The 27,124-nt window shown below is 38.7% G+C and overlaps 1 protein-coding gene across 1 annotated transcript in view; it reads left to right on the top strand.

The window, feature by feature from the left end:
* Positions 1-27,124, top strand: part of LOC149250262 (E3 SUMO-protein ligase SIZ1-like) — a 338,204-nt gene that overhangs the window by 251,178 nt on the left and 59,902 nt on the right. Inside the window, exon 10 of the mRNA XM_089453590.1 lies at positions 13,735-13,899. Coding sequence (XP_089309716.1) covers positions 13,735-13,899 — 165 coding nt within the window. The remainder of the gene's footprint in view (positions 1-13,734; positions 13,900-27,124) is intronic.

Below are 27,124 nucleotides of genomic sequence, written 5' to 3'. Positions count from 1 at the left end.
TCAGGATTGCAACCTGATTGTGTCATCTTCATGGTGAAGATCTTTGATGTCTGATCTCCTATTTGCAAAAGATGGGATTCATCAAGAGTAATGTAGATTCTAATCTCTACTATCTTGTTGTAGAGAATGAGCCTCTAATCCTGGTGTTATATGTGGATGATCTTTTCCTGACAGGATCATCCAGACTTATCAAAGACTACAAGAAGAACCTAGCCACGAAATTCGACATGGAGGATTTGGGACAGATGCATTACTTCTTGGGGTTGGAAGTTTGGTAGCAGAAGGGTGAGATCTTCCTTGGACAAGAGAGATATGCTACAGAGATCTTGAAAAGATTCAGGATGCAGGACTATAGACCTATGGCTACTCCAGTGATCACCAACTGGAAGAAGATTGATGCATCGGAAGATAAAGACGCCGATCCCACCTTGTACAGGCAGCTTAGAGGGTCCTTGATGTATCTGGTCAATACCAGACCAGACATTTGTTACGCTGTCAACACCCTTAGTCAGTTCATGGTGGAACCCAAGAGGGCGCACTGGGCAACAACCAAACATGTTCTCAAGTATATACAAGGAACAATCGAGCATGGACTATTGTACACCCAAGGCAATGACATCAGGCTGAGTGGGTTCACTGACGCAGATTGGGTTGGAAGTTCAGTAGATCGGAAAAGTACAACTGGGTACTGTTTCAACATTGGATCAGGAATGAGCAACTGGTGTAGTAGAAAACAAAAATACGTGGGTTTGAGCTAGCTGAAGCAGAATATATGGCAGCCAGAACAACTTTGTGCGAAGCCATATGGCTTAGGAAATTGCTTGTGAATCTCTTTAGGAGAAGCATGGAAGCGACAAGGATATTGTGTGATAATCAGAGTTGCATCAAGCTCTCTGAGAATCCAATATTTCATGATCGGTCGAAACACATTGATATCAGGTGTCACTTTGTGAGAGACTATGTGCAACAAGGGGCAATACAGTTAAGGTACACTCCAACAAGAGAACATGTGGCAGACATCCTCACCAAGTCTCTAGGAAGAACAAAGCTTGTTTATTTCAGGGAGAAGATGTGGATGGTGAAGAATCCATTTCAGTAGCAGAAATGGATATTATCAGGAGTTGCAGTGCAGCAGTTAGCAGTGGCAGTGCTATGGGTAGCATGATGCAGAATGTTTAGAGGGAGCTACAGTACAGATGTAGCAGTGACAATTGCAGTGTCATGGGCAACAATACAAGTTGCAACAACGCAGTGGATGAGGGGTAGAGGACTGATGCCATGGATCAGTGTGGTGCTTCTATTGGGAAGCACTGCTGTAGCACATTCCTCGCTAAGGGGGAGTGTTGATTTTGGGTAGCATCGGATGTTCTCTAGCTCCAAAATTTTGTGGAGGGGCTAGAATTCATGAGATCTCCAAGACCCAAAAATCGTTTGGAGAAAGTCCACCCGGATGAGGAGTTATTAAGATAAATCATATTTTTAATGGGTTGCTAAGTCTAAACTTAGGAAATTAAAAATATTAATGGGTATTAATAAAGATAAGGGCGAGAAGCTTCTAAGAGATGAGGATCATGTCTATTTTAATCTTAGTTGTTGATTAGAGACTTAATCTCGGCTGTTGATTCATTAACAGGAAAAATATAAGAGAAGACTTGAGGAACATTTGGAGACACATCGGCAGACACTCAGTATCCCAAGGAAAATCGATTCTCAAAGAGAAGGAGATCGATTTCAGAGGGAGATTTGAAGGGTGGAGGAAGAGGAGGGCATCAATAGTAGTCAGTGACTGAGGAGGAGGTGACACAGGGCTATCAAGAGACCATGTAGAGGGAAGATGCAGTCCTCACACAAGCTGACGTAGAGGGAATCAGAGTGACTCAGAGTGATGCAAAAGTGGGAGAAGGGTCTCCAAGGTGTCAGAAAGTTTCCAGGAGAGGGATGAACTTTGCCTCAGTGGTTTTCTCTCAATAGTGTCTCAGTTTCTCTGTAAAATCATTCCTTGTAAAGCGATTGTTGCTGAAGATTAATAAAATCCTCATCTGCTGCATTAGTTTTCTGACATTGGGTTTTTTTGGGGACAATTGTCCAAAAACAACTGTGTTGATGTGATTGGTTCTTATGCTTGTATTTTCTCTATGTAATTATGTGATAACTACAGTAGCATTTATTTTAATGTTTACTGAAGGGATTTCGTAAATAACTTATTATGAGAAATAAATAGGTGAAATAAATCAGTTGCTGCAGTAGAATTTTGTATTTGGAAATTTTCACAAGACGTAAGGCCGCTTGAAATTCTAATAGCTAATTCTTATACCTCTGGAGTCTGGGGTATAAAGTGTTTGGGCTACCCCACTTTGATCCCGTGCTTTTATTGACACCACGTGAGCTTGCTCACAATAACCCGACTAGAGACCTCCCAGGCATCTCCTTTCTATGCGCTGCTTGGACTTCTACTTGTCTACTTATTATTGTCACTTTAGGCCCCACTAATTCTTATCTCCTTTACACGTAAGATGGAGCTCACTTAAAGCTGCTTGCCCCCCAATGCCACATACTTGGTCCACTGTGTTGCCTCCATGTTAGCCCAGTTCCTCAAACCCGACTTGTTTCAAAATATATATTTAACTGGGCTATCTTTGTTCCAGGCAACAGAACATTTCTCGTTAACCGTCGCCAACTTTCCTCTGTTAGATAACTGATCTTAGAGTTTGGTGCCCATCCTCGTCAATGACCACTGATTATTTAAAACATCACCCGGGTAACGAGAATCTTTCTGTCGATTACCATGTCGCTCTCTTCTGTCTAATGACATATTTCGAGCCCGAATGCCTGACTTGACAACCAAATTTGTATTTCAAGTTCTTCCAGGCATTCTACCTTTCGGGTACTCCTTTGTCGACTTCTTCTTCTACTCGATTAAGTAATGGCTTCCTCCAGCTTTTCTCTATGGCTCTCGTTTATGCTTCCTTACTTGGCTTATCAAAGCCTCATGTCCTAGGTCTCTCCTCTTTGTCTTGCGCCAATCATCCTTCGCCAATCATCCTTCATTGCGTACTTTCTCTACCATTCTAACTCAGCCTCTAGGATAACCTCTGTGAGCTCTTCTCTAATTGCACCTCACGCATCTACTACACACTCTGACCTTGCAAGAATGCGATCCCTCCTAAGCTTAACCTCGGCCAACCTGCACTCCCTTGGAAATTATAAGATTTTAAAATTAATTCACACATTAGCAATGTTTGCATCAACAGAAAGAGGTTCGGTATTCAACTCATAACAAAGTATTCTAATGAATTATATTCTATAAGTTACAAAAGCCCTCTTTCGGCCTTATTGCATCAATTGATCCTTCTCGGACTTATGGCCATGCACGGACTCTATCCTCTCTCGAGACTCCCTCTTTATGATGCTCTATATGATTCTCTGATTGCCCTCTTTTACTTTTAAAATATACAAAAGGGTCTTGAACCAAAATTGGTTCAGATCCACAATTTACTCAACAAATAAATTCCTATATATCCTCTAGATTAACAAAATCCTCTCAGAAACCAATCTGGCTCTGAAACCTCTCTAACACTCTCAACTTCCTGAGACTTCTTAGAAGAAAATATCTTTCTAAACCAAATACGTTAATATTACAAAATTATCAAAACATAGGAAATTACAAATAATTGTCAATTAGGGAACCAACTCCCCTAGTAAATGAATAACCCTTATCTCTAATCAAAATGGATTTTTGACTTGGAAGCAGGATGCTCCTACATCAGACTCCCAAGATGAAAAAGATTCATGGTCTCCTGACGATGTGTTTTCATGGCTGGTTGAAATCCTCCCGGATCGCAAACTTTATGTTGCAATTGGTCATTTGCTATGTCGTGCTGTTGTTGCTTTGCTGTTATCTCTTTCATTCTTCCAGGTTTCCAGATTTTGTGTTGTTAGTTCTCCTCGTTCCTTACATATGTAAACTCATTCAATCCAATGCAACCTACTGTCGATCTTCCTCCTTTCTGTAATATGCCTCTTTTGAGGCACCCTCATCATCAACGTCCTCATTTCCTCAATTTCTATGTCCAGTTGGTCCTCTGGCTGGTACATTCTTTGCAAACTCCTGTTGCTCTCTTGCTGCATCCCGCTGTCGCTGATGTTCTTCAATAGTTGTTGATGACTTTCACAAGGAATTTGTAACGTTGTTGTCATTTCCAGCTCCTTATGTTTCTGCTCAACAACACTATGTGTCCACTTCTGCATATCTTTGAGCTGCAATTTCAGGTTTTCTGCTCGTCCCAACAACTTCATATTTTGCATCTAGTTAAAATGACAAATTTGCCATAAACAATTCATCCCTTTGTGCATGGTTTCCTCCATAGTTTTGTTCCATTCTCTTGTTGTCATTTCCTTTCTCACAAGTTCCATGCTTGTTTCTCTATAATCCTGCATAGCTTCTTCCAAAGTTCCTGTTACTTCATCAGATGAAGCATCTTCAAGCCAACACATCGTTTCCTACATATCCTCATTCTCTTGACAGTTTCCACTATTTGTAGCTGCATATCCTTTCAATGTTGTCTCCTTGATAGAAATTTGAATCTTCCTATCTTTCCATTCTTTATTACTTGCAGGCATAGAAAACATGTTAGTTTTAAAAACATGAGACTTTAGAGCCTCTGTAGATGCTTCATACATTTCCACCTCATGCAACACTTCATTCATCAGATCTCCATTTGCTTCTTTCACTATAACGACTTGTTTCTCAACATGTTCAATGCCTGGATGTACATACTGAATTGAAACTTCATCAATTTCATCAAAAAATAAAAATTTCTTTGTTTCAGGCAGTGAAACATGAATCTTCGATCACTTGAGATTAATCACGAGTCAAACTCTACTCTTCCCTCAAATGATCCGATTCAACTCTGGGTGAGTCAAACTCGTAGTGATCGAGTTTTACTCGTGGTCAACGCGAGTTTGACTTGTGACTCACTGATTAATTGCGATTTAGGCGATTGCAACTATTTCCAACCCTCAACTTGGTGAGCACAAGTCTTAACTTTTAGGGTTTCCACGTTTTTCGCTACGTAGTTTAGTTAGGTTAAAAATTAAAAGTCGGTCCATAATTGACTTCTCACTGCTCAGGCCTACAACTCGTAAGTCGAGAAGGTAATAGAGGCACGGTTTCAATTTCAATTTACTCCACGTAATAGAGTTATATTGTAATAGAGGAATAATGTGTAGTGTGCTCTAGTGTAGCTTCAGCATGTGCTCTGTCAGAGATTTCAGCAGCAAATAATTATCGTATCATTTTAGTACCAAACAAGAGATTTCAGTTACTGCTTTTTTACTGATTAGTACACAGTATTTTATAAACTTTTAGAAGTAGATGTTTCTGGTTCTATGTAGTCACAGGTTAGGAGTCACGACCTTGTACTTTGGATCATGTTTGGACTGATAACATATATGAGATACTTATTCATTCATGATATTTGGACATCTATGGATATTATGCATTGTTTGAACATGGATTTATTGAATATCAATGAAAAATGTTTTCTCTTAATTCAATATATGTGTATATCGTTTGAATTCATTGATTTTTTCCCAATTTTTCCTTGATTTGATTAAAACTCTTCGCTCTTTTGTTTGGCTGATATATTGCTGATTCTGAGTCGGGTAACATTGGCAAGCATCTCATCCAAAAACATAAATTGTTTTACTTCTGGCTTTTCTTCCATGACTGCATTTATCCACTTCATACAATCTCCACCGTGATCTCTTCCAAGAGTACTCAATGACTGTTCTTCATCCTTGTATAGAACAAAATTAACATTTTGTTCATCATCTGCAACAATTCTTGCATTCTCACACCAATTATCACATTTGAAAACATGACTTTCTAGCCTCAATTGATGTCTCTATTCTCATCTGATGATGCTCAAAAGTTCTCTTCTCAACATCTTCATCACTTTTCCTTTCTCCAAGGATTGATCCCTGCTTTGGTTCACAATCGTGAACTTCCTCCTTACAGTCAGCTTCTTTGAGTTTTCTTCTTGTCCTGGCACACATCTCGTGCTTCAAGTCTATTTGTAATGAAGGCCATCGCACCTTCTTCTTCTTCATTAACCAACCATATCTTTGATGTTCCTGTAGAAACTACTTCAAATGATTGAATTATGCTTTCAACTCAATTATTTCGCTCTCAAATTCCTCAGCACTCATCATCCTTATCCCGGCGGCTTTGGCATTTTCCTTTAAATGATTGTGTCTTCTCCTCTTTAAATCCTTCACATAACCATCGGTGGCCATGTTTCCTTCCTTTGTGCACTCTCCTTCTTCACTTTTGAGCTGCAACAAGCCTTCTCTACCCTTTACCAGGTCTGCCACTTGTTACATTACCGAGTCCTACCCTTGGTAACTTCTTTCTTCTATTCCTCTTGACAGTTCTACCCACATTTCATTGTGGAACTGACCTCAACAACATCTATCCAACCTCTGTTTGTTGGAAGTTGTCCTCTTCTTTTATTAGAGCATGTCTGCTACTCAACTTTCAAAGTTGTCAAGCTTCTGCAATTTCAACTATTCACTCTCTTCTCTTCTCTATTACTGTCTTACTTCAACAATTTCATCCTGTTTTTGGGTTTTGTCACAATCTCTTGCTACTCCCTTTTTCCTTGTAATACATTCACTTGCTGTATGAATGCTACCTCCCCTCAGTTTGCTACTTGCAAACACAATTCTTCATAAAAACATCACACTTTACCTATGCCAAGATATCCCTCAATCTGTTTCACTGAATCTTCTCTTTTTGCATCTCTATTCTTCTAGAAGCCTTCTATTTGCTTCTCTGTGCTCCCGCTTTCAACCTCTCTACTTTGAGGTTTACAAAGCATTCTTGCTCTGATACCACTTTGATGTAGGCTCAATTAGAGACCTGCCAAATACCTCTCTACGCCAAACCCACAGTGCCGACAATCCACTCTCGGTGCTTCCTTCAACTTGCATAGATCAGGATATAATCCCTTTTTAAAATCTCCATAGAATCATGACTTTGGAACATGTTTCGAGCCACCACACAAACCTTTGTATAACATAGAACCATCGTGGCCAACTATGAATTATATGCGCTCAGGGAAGGAGGGACAAGTCCCTTTATAAAACCACTGGTTTAGGTCTTAGCACGATCCCTCTAATCGCTATAAGCGGCCAAATCCATATTGTAGCTTCGAGTCCTACAATTCCTTTCCAACAACGTGTCAGCCCAAACCCCTTTTCTTTATACAAATAGCCACTAGAGCCAAGATTAAGTCATAACACTACAACAACAATATCACGTGACCAACACTGTGATCAGCTGCCAATGCTCGACTTGGTCCTCATATATTGTGCGCATTCACAATTCTTCCGCGCTGACTCACCTGAACACTTCGCCCATTGACTACCACGTAAGCCTTGTCTTGTAAGCTTGCTAGTTCTCCTTTAACACGTAAGCCCGCTTAAAACTCTAATAGCCAATTCTTATACCTTCGGGGTATAAAGCCTCCGCGCTGACCCACTTTGATACTATGATTTTATTGATGCCAAGTGAGCCCACTCACAATAGCCATCTCAATGGATAGAATGATTACAAAAACCTCCGGGATAGAGACCTCCCGGGCATCTCCTTTCCATGTGCTGCTTGGACTTCTACGTGTCTACTTATTATTGTCACTATAGCCCCACTAATTCTTACCTCCTTTACACGTAAGCTAGAGCTCACTTAAAGCCACTTGCCTACTAATGACACGCTCTCGATCCACTATGCTGCCTCCACCTGTTTCCTCGAGCCTGACTCATTTTAAAATATATATTTAACTGGGCTTCTAGGCTTTCTTTTTTCCGGGCAACAAAACAATTCCCGTTAATTTCCGCCAACTTTCCTCTGTTAGATAACTGACCTTGGATTCTGGTGCCCGTCCTCATCAATGCTTGCTCTTTATTTAAATGGCCACCGAGGTAAAAGGACCCGGAGGATTGGAATCTTTCCATCGATTGCCATGCTCGTCTCTTTTGTCTAAAGACATATTTCGTGCCCGAATGCCCGACTCGATAGCCAAATGTGCATTTCAAGTTCTTTCGGGCATTCGACCTTTTAGGTACTCCTCTGTTTGTTGAAATATGTAACTAGGTTCGGTTTTCATAATGACATATGTAATTATGATTTTATGTATTTAATGAAAAGAGAAAAATACATTTATTATTTTTATTCTTTAGGCATGGGTTTCATGCTCAAGGGAAATATATTTTTAGGTTAAGCAGCCATTGAGTGCTTCTAGGCATTGAGTCAAAAAGTCAATTGAGTCGTCGTCATGTATGGAAGACCGTTTTGGCCATGTTACATATTGTAAACAAAATTTATTTGAGTCAAAAGAAAGTCAAAAGACCCTCCAAGACCTCGTCATGGTGCAAAGATCAAGTCGGCCTACATGAAGGGACAAGTTAACCTGAAGATAGCAATTTGTACCCCTCAAAAGCCTATAAATAAGAAGGAACTTGACCTCATTTGTACACACTCTCAAGCAAGTTCGATCTCCTCAAGATAGAAGCTAGAAAAGGACAAAGAAGAAGAAGAAGAACAAGATCGAAGTTTTGGGCCTCTCTCTCTCTCTCTTGTTAGGGTTTCTACAGTTACTAGGCAAGACAAAATTCTAAAGTTGCATCGAAGTTGCATCAAAGTTGTGAAGCTACATCAAAGCTGTGAAGCTGCACAGCTAGGTGAAAGTTGTGAAAGGTCAAACTCTCAATCTGCTAGAGAGGTCGAAGTTGCAGAAGAATTTGTAGAGGTTGAAACTGTAGTAGTTGCTAAGGAACTGCTAGAAGGAAAGTTCGTCGAGGGACTTGGTCTTGGAGGGTTTTGGTCAAGGGTCATAGGTCTTGGAATTTGTCAATTGAAGATTCTATAAGAAGAGAAGAATTCCTGTGGGTTTTCCTATCAAGTGGAGAGGTTTTGGCCTGTGCTAATTGCCTATATCCTCTGTCCTTTTGTCTCACTGGTCTTTATGGTTTGTTAGTTTGATGAAAAAAACACAATAATAATTAAGGTGAAAAAGAATCTAATCAAGATAAGCAAAAATACGTCACAAGCAACTATCAATGTAAGATAAATCACATAATCTAGCCGCCCTTGGATTTCTCAATATTGTCAACAACTTCTTTTGCTTGATTAAGTAATGTCTTACTTCAACTTTACTCTATGGCTATTGTCTATGATTCCTTACTTGGCCTATCAAAGCCTCATGTCCTCTGTCTCTCCCAATGTTGCACGAAGCAGGGACGTTTTTTGGAAGAAGATCTACAGAAGTGTGATTTCCCAAAAATCTAGGAAGCGAGGCATCTCGGAAGCATCTACTATATATATATATATTTGCATTTATTAAAAAAAAAACTTCCAAAATACCAAATTAGTTGTAGAAGACATGAAAACATACACATTTTTACATAAATCAAGATAGATATGGTATCCATTGTACATCAATGAGTAATTATTCCAGCGTCAACCATTTAGAATCTAGATTCCTCTTCTCTTGTCTAGCCTTTGCCTCGAGGGATATTAGTCAACATTGCTGAATTTTGATCAAACGACCTAATCCAAGCCTTATAATATGGTAGAGAAAGTTTAAACATGCCTGATCAATGATTTTGACTTCAGTGAAGGGTACATGTTTGCTAAGGGCATGATAAAGGAGTTCAACAATCAACAACACCAATACTAGGGTACATATTGGGCTCAACGCTCTTGATTAAATTCCATTAACATGCCCTCATACATGATATAATCCAATGAAACGCCACAATCCCATTGATCCTAAACAATGTTAAGCTTGTTGAATTTTGAATGGGATATGAAATTTTGTTTTTCTCCATATGAAGTCTGATGAGGTTGGAACCACGCTCAAACATCTCGAGTAATTTCATTGTAATGTTAAAAATTTAAGTAAAAGTGATAAAAGTGTCATTCTCCCTTATCTTTCATTTTCTTCCTTTTACTTTAAGAATTTAACATTACCATTAGGGAGCATGAAGGAGCGCCTTGGGAGTATTTGGAAAGCATCGTTCCTCACATAATAGTTTGAAATTTCCCCAAAAAACAAAAAAAGCCTCGCGAAACTGTGTGAACCATCCAGCTTCTCTCGGATTCACTCGCAATCTGTGGCGGATACACGCTTGAACTTCCTTGGATCTGTAGCTGATCCTTTCTGGATCCGTAGATCGGGTAGCCGAAACTGCAAATCGGACCCCCGCGGATCCAATTTTCCAGGAATCGCCAAAAAATGGTGGAATCGTGGATCCAATTTTTGGGTCTGCGGTTCCACTGGAGGATCGATTGATCCTGGTGGCTCCAGACACACTCAGAATTTAACGAAAGTGACATTCTCCTTTATTTTTCATTTTCATCCTTTTACTTAAATTCTTAACATTACCATGAAATGACTCAAGATGTTTGAGAGTGGTTCCAGCCTCATTGGACTTCATATGGAGAAAATAGAATTTCATATCCTATTCAAAATTCAGCAGACTTAACAGTTTTCAGGAATTCAGGATCAATGGGATTGTGGCATTTCATTAGATTATATCATGTATGAGGGTATGTGATTAGCATTTAATCAAGAGCACCAAGCCCTATATGTACCCTAGTGTTGGTGGTGTTAATTGTTGAACTCCTTTGTCATGCCCTTAGCAAAAAATTACCTTTCAATCAAGTCAAAATCATCGATCAAGCATGTTAAGCTTTTTCTACCATATTTTAAGGCTTGGATTAGGTAGTTTGATCAAAATTGGGCAATGTTGACTAATATCCCTAGACAATCGAGGTAGAGGCAAAGGCTAGACAAGAGGAGAAGAATTTAGATTCTAGATGGTTGATGCTCGAATAATTAATCATTAATGTACAATGGATGTCATATCTATCTTGATTTATGTAAAAATATGCATGCTTCCATATCTTCTACAACTAATTTGGTATTATGGATGTTTTTTTAATATGAATGCAAAATATATATATATATATCTTTTGTATATATAGTAGACGCTTCCGAGAAGCTTCGCTTCCTGGATTTTTGGGAAATGACGCTTCCAAAAAACGTCCCCACTTTGTGCAACATTGCGCCCAACGGTTAACATAACCGCATGCTGTTAAAATGAAACTGCCAACAAAATAACATTGCGCCAGCGTGCCTGTGGGGTTTGACCCTGGGTGGATCCCATAACAGCCGTGGGGAAATGACCTATGAATTGTAATCTCCGCCCCAACATAAGTATTTAACCCAACATTTGTCATTCGCTGGGTGAGAGCGCCAAATGCAGAACCACGAATTGCAGACGGAACCAGGAGCATGCCCATGCAAGGCACGATTTTCGAGACGAGAATATTCTAGGGGAAAATTTCTTGGAATATTCCTCGATGTAGTGAGGAATCTAAAAGATTTACTGGAGGGCGATTTTTCACAGTGTCAGATTCATGCCAACTGTATGCTTAAAAGAACCATAATTTCGCAAGGAACGTGATGGTCTTGTTTGTTTCTGCATCTGAGCAACATAAATTCAGGTGGCCAATGACAAAGAATCTTTGCAGAATCTTGTGGAATCTAAAATATTCCCTTGGATGTTGATTTTTGGTAGAGACATAATAATGCTGACTTCATAGTCATTTTTCATAGAATTTCGCACGGAGCGCAGTAGTGCATTCATAATTTTCATCCGAGCAGCGGATTTTATGGCCATCTCCATAAAGGAATATTTGGGGGAATCTTCAAGATTCCTGAGGGTCCAGATTTTCACAATGTTAGAAAGGGGTCAAGTTTATAGTCGTTTGACGTGATTTTGCGTCACAAATTCAGTAGTGCAGTCCATTTTGTCAGCCGAGCTTTGCATTTTCCGACCATCATTGAAAGTGGAGGTATATGATGCAATGTTGTCATGTCTTTCTTTTGATTTTCTGAGATGATGTTTTTGTTGTCGAGACCCTTGATATCATTATGTTGAGGGATTCTTGTATGCCACGTCATGTGAGAATTTATTAGCTTGTCATGCTGAAGAAGGGCCCATTTGAGTGAGAGTTCCTATAGGAGGACGTCTCATGGAGAGACATGCCACTCTTGTTGAGGGAATTTGCCCATATGAGTGAGAGTTTCTGAGTATGTTTCGTGGAGAGACATGCCACTCTGGTTGAGGGAATTTATCCTTGTAATGACAGAATATACTGTGTACTCATCGTCATTTTACAGCATTCAATGAAGTGACCTCCCCACTCTTGACACTAGGGCCCAAAGACATAATCCACACTGGGTGAGCTTCGTTATCAATGTGTTTTTTTTACTTTGATTTGATGGTTGTCATTATGTTTCATCTTCTTTACAGTATCCACATGTGGCTTTTCATACTATTCCATATGCAATTCTGCTAAAATCACAAAAGTAAAAAAAACTTGGTTAATTTCGGTAGCTGAAGAGATCTGGATCATCTCTGGTGGATCTGTACGGGACGTGGTTCCGCCTCCTGATCCTTGGGGGAGGGGGCAGTTCCTTGAGGGAAGAATACCCTTAGACAGAAACAACAATTGACATATTGGTAGTAGATATTCCGATTAAATGGGAAATCCTTCTTTTCAAAAAATTCTGGAGAAATCAGGGGCAATTTTCTTTGTTGACAAGTCACAAGTCAAAATTCCCATGGGAGAGAATTCTTATGTCATATTGTATCGACAACCTTCTACTAGATCTTTCATTATTCTCCATGGGGATTCTGATGATGAGTTACTGGAAGAAGAGTTTGGTGAATGGAAGATGTATATTGATGAGTCAAACTCTGATCCTGAAGATGAAGGTACACGGACTATGTATTTTGATGGAGCTTGTTCAAAATTGGGGCAGGAGCTGTTATAATTCTTATATCCCCATCCGCAAAGCATACTTTGTTTTCGTTCCGCCTAGATTTTAAATGTACTAACAACATAGCCGAATACAAAGCTTTTATCCTGGGATTGGAGGCCGCGAAGTCTAAACAAATCCAAAAATTGATAACTATTACACATTATAACAGACTGGCTTATGTGTGCAACATTCTCATATTTCCTAGGGCATTCTAACTAGGAGGCTTCAAACCTCATCACATCAAGAAATAACCACTAAAATATATTCCCTCATAATTTTCTTTGGTATTCTAACTAGGAGGCTTCAATCCTCATCACATCAAGAAAAAACCACTAAAATATCTTGACAATGTGAACAAAGACCAAGTATGCTAGGCACTCTCGAAAAGAATGGTATCCAAAAGTGCAAAACCATTGGAAATTTGACATTCAAAGTGCTAGGGTGCTACATCTTAATCAGATTTAAACCACAGTTGTGAGCGATCAGCTTTGCTTCAATTTGTTATGTCTTGGAACATCTTTGTCCAACTTGACTATCTTCAGCAGGTTTTGACTAGCATTGAATTCTGACTGAATTTGAATTTGAAGTTGATTTCTGCAATGGGATCCTGAATCTTCCCAGTAGGAGACTTTATGTTGATCTTATTTGAACCTTTTATTTGTCTGCTTTATTCTTGCTTCAACCATCATCAAATTTCAGAATATACAAGTTTAGGCACAATAAGTTTTTTATTGTAGAAGTGGAGATTTAAATTCATCAAATACCTTCTCATGAAAATTCAAAGGTTGATGCTTGCATGTGTGCCTTGAATGAGATTAAAATTTTAAACACCTTGCAGGTTTTGCGTTTAGTGCCTCATGAGACAGAAGGTGAACCTTTAGAAGAGGCTCTTGCTCGTGTTCGGCGTTGTATTGGTGGTGGTGGCTCTCTGGAAAACAGTGAAGATGGTGATAGTGATCTTGAAGTTGTTTCAGATTCTGTTACAGTGAATCTCCGTTGTCCGGTAAGAAGTAAAATTCATCGAAATTATTCTTGACTATAATGAAAATTACATGCAGGAACCTCTTTAGAGAACATTTAATGAAAATATTTGTGGCTAAATTTTGAGGTCGGCTTCAAAACATTAGTGTTGCAGAGGTATATATAGCTTTCAGTTTTAATTATCATTTGGTCAGTTGCAACATTAGTTTTCTTATTATAATTTGTGTTGTTAACTTATCCAAGAAAAATTATTTTGTGAGCCTCTGATTTAGTTATCATCATTTGAAGCGTTTTAAGTATATACAGTGCAAAGGTTTGTTATAATGAGGGACATCAGTCCTAAAGGTATTTCACTTGAATATAAAAGATTGTGCTTAATCTCCATGCACAACATTCAAACAATCTGATTGGATATGAGAAGCAATGATATGCGGTAAAATGTATGTGTTGTATGATGGCTTATATTGTAGTTGCTATGGCACCAGAGGCTCTTAGGGAGAAAGGTTTTTAGTTGATTTGATATTGTTTTATATTTTCACGCTAGTATTGCAAACCTGTATTGACATCATGCTTTTATTTTTAATTTTTTTGTTTCCCTGCCTTTTGTGACAACCAGTGTTAGAACCAATTCTCCAATATTTGATCATGTTGGGTGAACAATTTTGTTTGAAAGAGTGGTGTTCAGTGTGAACATATCACTAGTTGATGCCTGGTCTGCTGTTCTGCTGTTTTGATTGTGCAGATTTGACATCTTTATACTAAGCAAAGTTTTGAACAGTTTGCAAAAGTTGTTAGTTCCATTTGAAACCACATGAGGATTTGGTTGAACCTAAAGGGTATATAAAGACACCAGGAGTTATTAGCAATAATACTAGCCTTTTCGTGACTGCAAAAGGGCAGTGCTATTCTCTTCATGAGGAGATTTCCTTTTATCTGCACCTTCTTTATGTCAATTTAAGAGGTACAATTATGCTTGGAAGAAAATATTATTATTATCTTCATGGCACGAGACAAACCTCATCTGGGCTGTGGATCAATTGCCAAACCATGTGATCACTGCTAAGCCTGCTGGGGGCATCCTGGTTCCAGGTGCATCATCTCATGAATAGCGAAGAAAATGCAGGAGTGCTGTGGAATGCAGGAACCTATGGGTGTCAATATGTCTCTGGCGGACCTGTACCCTCGTTAAGTTGCCCAGATCTATAGATGAAATCACTTGCCAATCATGCGCAATATCCAGTGCTGCAACTTTCACCATCAGGTACATTAATCATTATTGCACCTATGTAAACCAAGCTTGGAAGAGATGGGCAAAATAACACTTCATATGAGGCTTCTCTTCCAAAATTTGAGCCTTAGTCATGTAATGGTGTTACCTCTCAAGGTAGGAGTGGTTAATAGACTATCCTATTAGGTGTTTCCAATCCTCAAAGGGAAGTGACATGTCCTTGGAACACTTTTCAATTGATAGGTGCCATGTGAATAATGATGGAACAAAGAGGAAAAGACTTCATGGCCAAGTGCCATGGTCAAAGGGACTGACTATGATGAAGCACCTCATCCTAGTTGTATAAATGAGAGGAGGGAGTAATTGTGGATGCATGAGTTACTTCTGTCATTTTGTTTCCACCTGTCTAGATTGTATTTTACTTTTTCCTGATTCTTTCCTTGTATTACTGCTTGTAGCTCAAGTAATGTGAGCTTGCTTTGTATGATGTGTAGCGGTTATAACCCCTTTAGGATGGGATAGTTCATTTCCTATTAGGGGTTGGGTTATGGGCGACAAATAGTTCTTGCTGACAAGAACGATCTCCCTAGATTCAATGACAAATCTAGATAAAAATGAACAGGTAACTGTAAAGTTTCCTTAGTCTATAACTGAAATATGATATATAAAACGCGCAAGAACCTCTTACCTTTATACGAAATGCTTGTAGATGTACCTTGATGCTTCCAAAAGCCTTTCCTTGCTGTTTCAAGAGAGGATCTGCATAGACAGAACTAAACAAGGAATAAAAGCATAACATAGATAACGATTGAAAGATAATATATATGGAAATTGCAACATAGCATATATCGTAGCATGAATCCAATACCCATTTACAAACTATGTAAAAGATCAAGGAGTTTTGCAATGAGCATCATAACAAGTGCAAATAGGAAAGAAACAACTGCTTGTATTGATCTTGAATAGAAAGGAAAGATTCAACCTTAGCCTTGATGTTGCAAACCTCCATCCAATAGTCTCCAATCTTCCCTAAAGTGACAAGCTTCCAACCTCAATTCCAAAGTCCTCCTTTACCCTTTAGCCTGTGCTGAATTTATAGGCCAAGAGGAGGAGGTTTGAGATCCTCTTCTCAAAGGGATGAGGTCCGTAAAGAGAGGGATTAGGGTTCCACAAAGAGAGGGAGTTTGATCCATGAACGAAGGGATGAGGCCCAAGTAAATAGGGTCTCGAGGCCTTCAATTGGGAAATATTCCTCCATCAAAGCTTCTAGAAATTTCTTTTTAAGTTTTACCTACGTTAAGAGGCTTGCACACTTTTAAGTGGAGAACAAAGCGTAGGATTGCGTAGGCCATAATGATCTTAACTACGTTTGCGCAGGTAATGACTAGGAAAACTTCGCAATTGCTTGAAAATAAGTTTTTTAAGTCATGTAATCATGGATTCTTGTTATCTTTGGGATTGTTTTGCTTCCAACATTGTACGAGATTGCTTTGGAACACTTCATCAGATAGCGAGAGATCCGGATTGACGATCATTTGCTTAATGGTGACAAAATGAAGTCTAATAGGTTGGGACATGCAAAAGTTGGAACAAGCATAAGCACCCAATTGCAAAATGAATAAAGTACCTTTTGATGAGATGTCCACCTTCCAACATGTGGTCTTGACAAATGGGAGAGGAGACATACGACTGATGTAGATGGCGGAGATATGGATGGCACATTACATTTGCTACAAGGTGGTGTCAATGGTTGTTGGATGCCGGCTGGAAGAGATGAATAGAAGGAAAAAATCTCCTAGGGGTCACCCACTTTTGGTGGGTAACATCTGGCTCCAACTGGACATGAGCTCACTGTAAAGCGCATCATCCATGTACTCGAAATGGAGTCGATAAGAACTCCAACAATCTCCTAGGACCATAGACTTGTAACCTACATATTAGAATACAAGTGTTTGGGAGCATGTGCACTGGGTGTAGGGTATCGCTCAAGGTTTTCATGAAAGGTAATAAGCCATACCAAAGTGTAAATGTAAACTAATTGCATGTCTAATCTATATGCAATCTAGTCTAGCATGAGAACATGATATGATCATATTAGCTATTCAAAAGGAAATGAAATGCACCTACACTACCGGACATTTTTAGTATCCACTACATGAGCTAAGTGTGATCATAGACCTAATGTAACCAACATATTATCAGGTGCTATATAACAACACTTCCCATCCATATGATCCTTAGCGAAAGAAGGTAGCAAAATAACACATCTTCCTTTGCAAGGTTTGGTAGATGCATTGCGAGGATGGGAGGTGGGAAAATAAAGAAACCATGCATTATGAACAAGAATCATGGATGAGGAAAAGGGATCCAACTAGAGCCATTGGATCCTCTATTCCATCCAAAGAAGGGAGATCTCTATTATGAAGCTCATGAACTTTCAATGAAGAACAATGTCCAGTGTATCACTTTCATTGGTGTCCTCAAGGACATGCAGGGAGTGATATGGTGAAGGAGATGGGAGAGAGACAAGATCATCGTAAGTGTCATATATTAGATCATTGGCAAAACGATGACCAATATCCCACATTCCTTCTTCAATATGCAAAAATTCATCAATATTAACCTCATGCAGTTCCCAAGGAGCCATTGCCTTGATCTTCGAATGACAGTGAAAGGTGATTTGCAAGGGTGAATTTTAAGATGCCTTGAGAGATGCTTGCTTCACCCTACAAGCATTGAATATGAAGCTCAATGAGGAACAAGGGCTTCATTCTTCGAATGGAGTCGCCAAATAAGTTGTATTCTTGTATGGGGATAAGACACACTCTTCTTGTCCTCGGAAATTGCACCAAAAATGTTGTCGCAAAATCTAGCAGGCCGTCGAGAGGGAAACCCTACAAGCTATAAACCAGACCAAGAAACAACAGTGGAGTAGTGGACCATTGTCACCACAGTGCAAAGCCCCCGCTCTTTAGGGATTTTCATCGATGGAAGGAGTCCCAAAAGGAAAGAGATCACTTATAATAGGTATTCTAGGGCTAAATGCGTGAAATGATTTTCCTAGGAAGTCATCAAAAAGGAAACAATATAGGTACAATGTTCCACAAGGAAGCGATTCACTTTCTATGAAAAGCCCTAGAAATAAGGGCACAATACCTAGGGTTTGATAAATTTGATGGGTGCTAGAGTTTTCAAGGTCAAGGCTAGAAGAAAAGGTTTCTTGCAATGTATATTAGCTATGCAAAGGCTCATGAAACCTTAAAGGAAGTCCTTAAGTTGAGGGAAGAAAAGCTAGGGTTTCCCTCTTAGGGAAAACACCTAGGGCAAGAGAATTTGTGGATGAAATTGGCGTGGATGCTCACCAAATTGATAGGTTTTGTGGTAAACCCTACCCTCTTAATGTTTAGGCTCTCCAATAACCAAAACCCTTCCTCCCTAGAAATTCTCACCAAGCCATAACTTTGTTCTTTAGCCTTGAAAGGACTTAAATTAAGAGAGAAAAAAGATGGATAAAATTAAGATGTGATCACCAATCAAATGGACTAGTCCCTTGTTCCTAGGGAGTATGAAGTCCTCAATGCGTTAGATCAACCAAAGAGCTTCTAAGGAGGCCAAAATTTTGATGCCTTAGCAAGCAAAATTTCAACAATTACTTATGCAATGGAAGATGGGTTTTTCATGGGAGAGCTACCAAGAGTTCACCACTAAGGACATTCATCTCCACATTGTTTATGAGTAATGCATGCAATAGATCATCTAGATTGACATTCAATTAATATTCAACAAATTAGGGCACAATTATATTTGCTAGAATGAATGAAATTCTATTCATTAGAAATGTATGAAATAACTTTTCAACATCTAGTTACAAGATAACATGCAAAGAATCCATTCCATTCATCCAAAGAATAACTCTAAAGATAGACAAATCAGCTCTAAATGTCAAAGTGCATCAAGATTACTCCAAATCCTCCATAAGAGAAAAGTGTGAATTACTCAAGAGGGCTGAAATTCCAAGTGATGAGATTCTTATACATCACAAATGAATGATCTGTAATATATATGTGTGCTACTAATGTCAATTGTGCCTAGAAGCCCCTCAAACATTAAAGTAATGGGAAAGAACTAATGAAGGTTACATACCTACTTTGTAGCTAATGTGAAACAAAATAAATCTCCCAACAAGAGGGCTGAACACTTACGTCATGCTGCCATAGGCCCTTCTAGGGTTTATGTTAAGCTCCTCTGGTGCCATGACATGTGTAGAGGGATCCTAAAATGAAGGTCTAGGGGTTGGCGCCTAGATCTAGGATATGTATAGGTTGGAACAAGCATAAACACCCATTTGCAAAATGAATAAAGTACCTTTTGATCAGATTCCCACCTTCCAACATGTGCTCTTGACATATGGGAGAGGAGGCATACGACTGAGGCAAATGGTGGAGATATGGATGGCACATTATATCGGCTACAAGGTGGTTGTCAGGGGTTGCTGGCTGTCAGCTGGAAGGGATGAATAGGAGAAAAATTTCTCCTAAGGGTCACCCACTTTTGGTGGGTAACATCTCGCTCTAATTGGGACATGAGCTCACTATAGAGCACATCATCCATGTACTCGAACTAGAGTTCATCATAACTCCAACAATCTTCTTGGACCATAGAATTGTAACCTGCACATTAGAATACAAGTGTTTGGGAGCATGTGCACTGGGCATATTGTATCGCCCATGGTTTTCATGAAAAGTAATCCATACCAAAGTGTAAATCTAAACTAAGTGCATGTCTAATATATATGCAATCTAGTCTAGCATGAGAACATGATATGATTGCAAAAGGAATATGCAATGCACCTATACTACCAGACATTTCTAGTATCCAATACATGCGCTAAGTGTAACCATACAACCAATGTAACGAAAATATTATCAGATTCAATATAACAACACTTCCCATCCATATGAGCCTTAGTGAAACCAGGTAGAAAAATATCAGATCTTCCTTTGCAAGGTTGGGCAGATGCATTGCAAGGATGGGAGGTGGGAAAATAAGGGAACCATGCATTATGAACAAGAATCATGGATGAGGAAAAGGGATCCAACTTGAGCCATTGGATGCTCTCTTCCAACCATAGAATGGAGATTTCCATAATAAAGCTCATGAAATTTCGATGAACAATCTCAGGCATATTATTTTCATTGGTATCCTCGAGGACATGGAGGGAGTGATATGGTGATACGGTGAAGGGGATGTGAGAGAGACAGGATCATCGTCAATGTCATATATTGGATCATTGTCAAAACAATGACCAATATCCCCCATTCCTTCTTCAATATGCAAAAATGCATCATTATTAACTTCATGTAATTCCCAAGGAGCCATTGCCTTGATCTTCGCATGACAGTCAAACGTGATTCACAAGGGTGAATTTTAAGATGCCTTGAGAGATGCTTGCTTCGCCTGACAAGTATTGAATATGAAGCTCAATGAAGAACGAGGGCTTCATTCTTCGAATGGAGTCACCAAATAAGTTGTATTCTTGTATGGGGATAAGACACACTCTTCTTGTCCTCGGCATTTGCACCAAAAATGTTGCCGCAAAATCTAGCAGGGCATGGAGAGGGAAACCCTACAAGGTATAAATGGATTTTCATCAATGGTAGGAGTCTCGGTAGGAAAAAGATCACTTATAATAGGTATTCTAGGGTTAAATGTGTGAAATGATCTCACCAGGAAGTCTTCATGTGGGACACAATACAGATACAAGGTTTCCCAAGGAAGCAATTCACTTTCTATGAAAAGACCTAGAAATAAGGCACAACACCTAGGGTTTGATAAATTCGACGGGTGTTGGAGTTACTCAAGGTCAAGGTTAGAAGAAAATGTTTCTTGCAATGTATATTAGTTATGCCAAGGCTCATGAAACCTTCAAGGAAGTCCTTAAGTTGAGGGAAGAAAAACTAAGGTTTTCCTCTTAGGGCAAGCAAATTTATGTGAAATTGGAGTGGATGCCCACCAAATTGATAGGCTTTGTGGAAACCCTTACCCTCTTGATGTTTAGGCTCTCCAATCACCAAAATCCTTCCTCTCTTGAAACTCGCACCAAGCCATAGCTCTCTTCTCTAGCCTCGAGAGGAAAAAAATTAAGAGAGAGAACAGATGGATAAAATTAAGATGTGATCACCAACCAAATGGACAGTCCCTTGTTCCTTGGGATTGTGAAGTCCTCAATGCTTTAGATCTACCAAAGAGCTTCTAAGGAGGCCAAAATTTTGATGCCCTAGAAAGCAAAATTTCAACAATTACCTATGCAATGGAAGATTGATTTTTCATGGGAGAGCTACCAAGAGTTCACCAGTAAGGACATTCATTTACACATTTTGTATGAATAATGCATGCAATAGATCATCTAGATTGGCATTCAATAGATATTCAACAAATTAGGGCACAATTATATTTGCTAGAATCAACAAATTTCCATACATTAGAAATGTAAGAAATAACTTTTCAACATATATTTACACTTAGATGATAACATGCAAAGAATCCATTCCATGCATCCAAAGGATTGCTCCAAAGGTAGACAAATCAACTCCAAATGTCAAAGTGCATCAGGATTACTCCAAATCCTCCACAAGAGAAAGTGTGAATTGCTCAAGAGGGATGAAATTTTAAAGTGATGAGATGATGAGAGATCAAAAATGAATGATTTGTGTGCTACTAATGTCTAATTGTGCCTAGAACTAGAAGCCTCTCAAACATTAAAGTAATGGGAAAGCAAGAACTAATCAAAGTCACAAATTGACCTTGTAGCTAATGTGAAACATAATAAATCTCCCAACAAGAGGGCCAAAATGCTGATGTCATGCTTTCATAGGCCCTTCTAGGGCTTGCATTGAGCTCCAATGATGCCATGAAAAGTGTAGAGGGCTCCTAAAATCAAGGTCTAGGGGTTGGCCCCTAAATTTGGAATGTGCAAAGGTTGGAACAAACATAATCACCCGATTGCAAAGTGAATAAAGTACCTTTTGATTGGATGCTCACCTTCCAACATGTGCTCTTGACAAATGGAAGAGGCACATGACTAATGGAAATGGTGGAGATATTGATGGCATGTTACATTATCTAGAAGGTGGCTGCCAGCTAGAAGAGATGAATAGGAGAAAAATTTCTCCTCGCATTCACCGACTTTTGTTCATAGTTTTAAAATTCGGCCGATTCGAAACGGAAACGGTCGAGTTGATCTGTTTCATTGCCCAGAAATGTGACTCGGTGGAGGAAACGGTTCAGTAGGTCGAGTCAGCCATGACTCGGCCGAGTCATGGCTGACTCGGCCAACTCGGCCGTTTCCGTATTGACTCGGCCGAGTCATAACCAGTGGCCTGTAATCCCATCAAAACAGCGATTTGACATTTTTTTAATGAAATTTTGAAGTGTTTGCTGATTGGTTTGGACTCCAATGCGTTTTATGAATTAATTAAATGTTATTTGGGGTCCATTTCCCCCTCCCAAACCCTATTTAACACACTCAAATGCTCTCTACTATTGATATGCTATTCAAATTTCATGGTAATGTTAAATTCTTAAAGTAAAAGTGACATTCTCTTTAATCTTCATTTTCATCCTTTTACTTAAATTTTTAACATTACCATGAAATGACTCAGGATATTTGAGAGTGGTTTCGGCCTCATTGGATTTCATATGGAGAAAGTAGAATTTTAGATTTCATTCAAAATTCTGCAGACTTATCAGTTTTTCAGGATTTCAGGATTAGAGGATTGCAATGTTTCCATCGAATTTTGTCATGTATTAGGGTATGGAACTTGTATTTAATCAAGAGCACCAATCCCTCTATGTACCTTGATGTTAGTGACATTGGTTGTCGAACTCCTCTCGGATTCGCTCCCAAACCAAGAGCTTTTGAAAATGTCGCTCCCGCTCCCGTTTTCGCTCTCGCTCCCCACTTTCGCTCCTGCTCCCAAGTAACACTGAGCTAGATGATGTTGGCAACTCTAGCAGTAGCTAGGGCCTAGTAGTACTGGTCACAGACTTTTGTTGTAGAGGCCATTTATAGCCTCCTTGGTTATGTGTTTTTGTTTTGATCTCTATATCATCATCGTGTATGTATTGGACAATGCACTGAGTGCCATTTTGATATAATGGATATATTCATGAGCCTACTTTGATCATATGTTGTCTTCTATCTATATTCTAATGCTGTGTGTTTGGAAACATGAATGAAAATCTTTAAAATTATGTGTTTTTATAAAAAATAAATATTTAATGTAATTTTTACAACGACTGAGTCATTGAAATCGAGCCGGTCGAGTCGATACCGAGTTGATACCGAGTCGGAGTCGGAGTTTTAAAACATTGCTTTTGTTGGGTAACATCTGTCTCTAGTTGGGACATGCTCTCTCTGTAGAGTGCATCATCCATGTACTCGAACTGGAGTTCATGAGAACTCCAACAATATCCTTGAACCACAGTCTTGTAACTTGCACATTACAATACAAGTGTTCGGGAGCATGTGCATTGGGCATAGGGTATTGCCCATGGTTTTCATGAAAAGTAATAATCCTTACCGAAGTGTAAATCTAAACTAAGTGCATGTCTAATCTACATGCAATCTAGGCTAGCATGAGAGCATGATATGATGATATTAACTATGCAAAAGGAATATGCAATGCACCTACACTACCATGCATTTCTAGAATTCAATACATCAGCTGAGTGTAATTATACACCCAATGTAACCATTATATTATTATGTCAATATAACAACACTTCCCATCCATATGAGCCTTAGTGAAACAAGGTAGCAAAATATCACATCTTCCTTTGCAAGGTTGGGCAGATGCATGGCAAGGACGGGAGGTGGGAAAATAAGGGTCATGTGTGTAGGAACATTAGTTTTCCTTAGACTTTTCTTTGCTGTTTTCATCGTCTTGATAAAATCTTAGCATTCGGACTGAGATAATTTCGTTCAACGTATTTGCTTTCCTTCCGAGTCAATAATGCATTGGTTATTTTAATTGCGTTATTAAATTACTCATTAGAAACAAAACCTGTCTAGCTTCCTCTTTTTTTGCATCTTAGGCATGTAGGCATATAGATTAAGCATATTTTGTTTACTTTTAGTCATTTTTCTGTCATAAAGAAGCAAGATTAGCTTTTAGTTTCCTTGTTTTTTTGTGGAGAAGTAGAAAGACATTTAATGACTTCTTTTTCCACTTGTTGACACTTAGATCACTTAGTGGTACCTCTCTAATGTTTGTGAGCACTAATTTGAAAGTGAAATGAGGTAAGCAAGGTGATAGTGGTTTATTTTCCAGCTTTATGCACTTCCTTCAGCTTTAGTAAAGTAGGAATTTCCTAGTGAGGATGCTTCCTATAATACTTCTCATTCATGTACAATATAAAATAATCTTTACGAGGCTGTATATATGCAAATATTCTCAGATGAGGCCATGGCCGTTGCGAGCATAGATGTTATGTAGTTGATGTCCTTTGCTGAATATGTGATATCCTTACTTGAAAGTTCGTTTCAGTTGAAACTATATAGATAGGCACTAATGTAGTAGATGTCATATGTCCCTTTGGAGAGTCGAGGAATTTATCGTTGTGATGTCCTTTCATAATAGATATGTCATACACAGGAAGGGGTTTTTGTTGCCTAAATTGTTGTTAAGTAATTATGATAGAAACCTAATGTGCAGAGTGGGGGGGAGCAATGGAGTAATTGAACTTTATGTTGATCAGGGCAATCTGGAGGACATTCTGAAAAATCCCTACAACAATGGCAACATGGTGCAAAATTTTCCATGCTACAAATGGTTTCTCACAAAAGTATTGTGTTGTGCTCTATCAAAGATAAACTATGCAATAAATTTAAAGACAATAACAATTATTAATAATCATCCACTAAAGCAAGCGATAACCATTATAAATTTATGTTACTGACTGAGAGGAATAGGGTCAGTAGGATGAAAATGTTACATTTCTAGCCACATGATCTTTGTGGAAGATGAGAGAGATTTGGAGGGGCAATTAAATGATGGGGAATTATGGGAAAAATAGTTATGGCTGGGTCGATTTGCAAGCAACCAATGAAAACTAATCAAAGAGAAACCCTGAATCAGTGCTGAATGGCATGCTCAGATTCAAAAAGTCATACCAGAAATGAATGAACACAAATGGATAAATTGGTGAGTCCGTAATAGCTTTCAAAATTGATCAATTCTTGGTTATGTGATCTGAATAACCAAGTGCATCAAACTGTGTCTCTGTCTTAGTCTTGACACAATCTGTTATAGCAGGTTATTGTGCCAAACCTCTACCTTGTAAATAATGTGTTTGATGCTTAAAATAGGCTCTAAACTCAGCAATCAAGACTCTAATGCTTGCACATCAAGGTAACCATCCAAAGTCACCTGACATGAGACACGGAAATACAAGTGTTCAACATTGGACACACAAATACAAGTGTTTGACATGTGACACAACAACCCCTGAAACATGACTCCGAAGACAACATATATATATATATATATATATATATATATATATATATAACAGATTAGTGAATTATTATACATACAAAAATGAAATATAGACAAAGATTGAGATCTCTTTAGAATTTTGAAACTAAAGTGTTTACAATTTTACATCATGACGATACAAATTCAATCATACAACTAATACTACATCAATGATGATAAAATGTCAAGCACACGAGAAATTAGAACCATAAACTGCAGTTATCTCATTAAGTCCTCAAAATCAAAATGTATTATGTAGATACCAAGTCCATGCTACTATAGGTGGGAATGTTGATAACAAATGCAAAATAGGGTAGATACTAGATACTAATATTGTAGATGATAGGGTGCATGATCTTAATGGCTATGTTGTCACAAAATCTAGCAGGCCTTGGAGAGGGAAATCCTACAAGGTGTAAATTATACCAAGAAACAACAATGGGGTAGTGGCCCACTGTCACCATAGCCAAAACCCACTACTCTTTATGAGCTTTCACCAATGGGAGGAGTCTTGGGAGGAGGGAAATCACTTATAATGGATATTGTAGGGCTAATGTGTGAAATGATCTCACTAGGAACTCTTCAAGAATGACACAATTTATGCTCAAGGGTTCAAAATGAAGCAATTTGCTTTCTGTAAAGAGGTCTAGAAATAAATGCATAAGACCTAGGGTTTGATAAATTTGAAGAGTGTTGGAGTAACTCAAGGTCAAGGCTAGGAGAAAAGGTTGCTTATGAAGTATATTAGCCATGCCAAGGCTCATGAAGCCTTCAAGGAGGCCCTTAAGTTGAAGGAAGTAGAACTACGGTTTCCCTCTTAGGTAGACAACTAGTGCAAGCAAATTTATGGATGAAATTGAAGTGGATGCTCACCAAAATGATAGATTTAGTGGAAAATAGTATCCTCTTGATGTTGAGGCTCTCCAACCACCAAAATTCCTCTTGCTCAGGGATTTGCACGAGGCCCAAGTTTCTTAACTTAGCCTTGAAAGGGCTGAATTTGAGAGAGAAAATATGGAGGAAATTTAAGAATGATCAACAACAATTTGGATTAGTGCCTTGTCACTTGGGAATATGGAATTCAAGATGATAAAGATTAGCCAAGATTGTTCCTAAGGAGGCCAAAATTTGATGCCCTAGCAATCAAATTTCTAGCATTTACACACTCAATGGAAAAATGGAGTTTTGTGGGAGAGCGACTAGGAGTTCACCACTAGACAATTCATTATTTGTTATGTATGAGTAATGCATGCAATATTTATCTAGATAGTAATTCAAAATTGATCTTCACTAAATTATGGCACAATTTAGCATAATCTAGAATCAATAATTCCACACATTAGACATTCAAGAAATAGATATTCAACTGTAAAGTACACTTAGAATATAACATGCAAGATTTCTATGCATTAGATCAAAGAATAAATCCAAAGAATATCCAAAATCAGCTCCAAACATCAAAATGCGTCCAATAGATCTCC

This window comes from Pinus tabuliformis, chromosome 7 (genome assembly GCF_031772625.1).
Source record: "Pinus tabuliformis cultivar Carrire ecotype Pingquan chromosome 7, CPIR1, whole genome shotgun sequence".
Lineage (NCBI taxonomy): Eukaryota > Viridiplantae > Streptophyta > Pinopsida > Pinales > Pinaceae > Pinus > Pinus tabuliformis.
The sequence above is the reverse complement of the archived record's forward strand: the minus strand, read 5'-3'. Positions and strand labels throughout refer to the sequence as shown.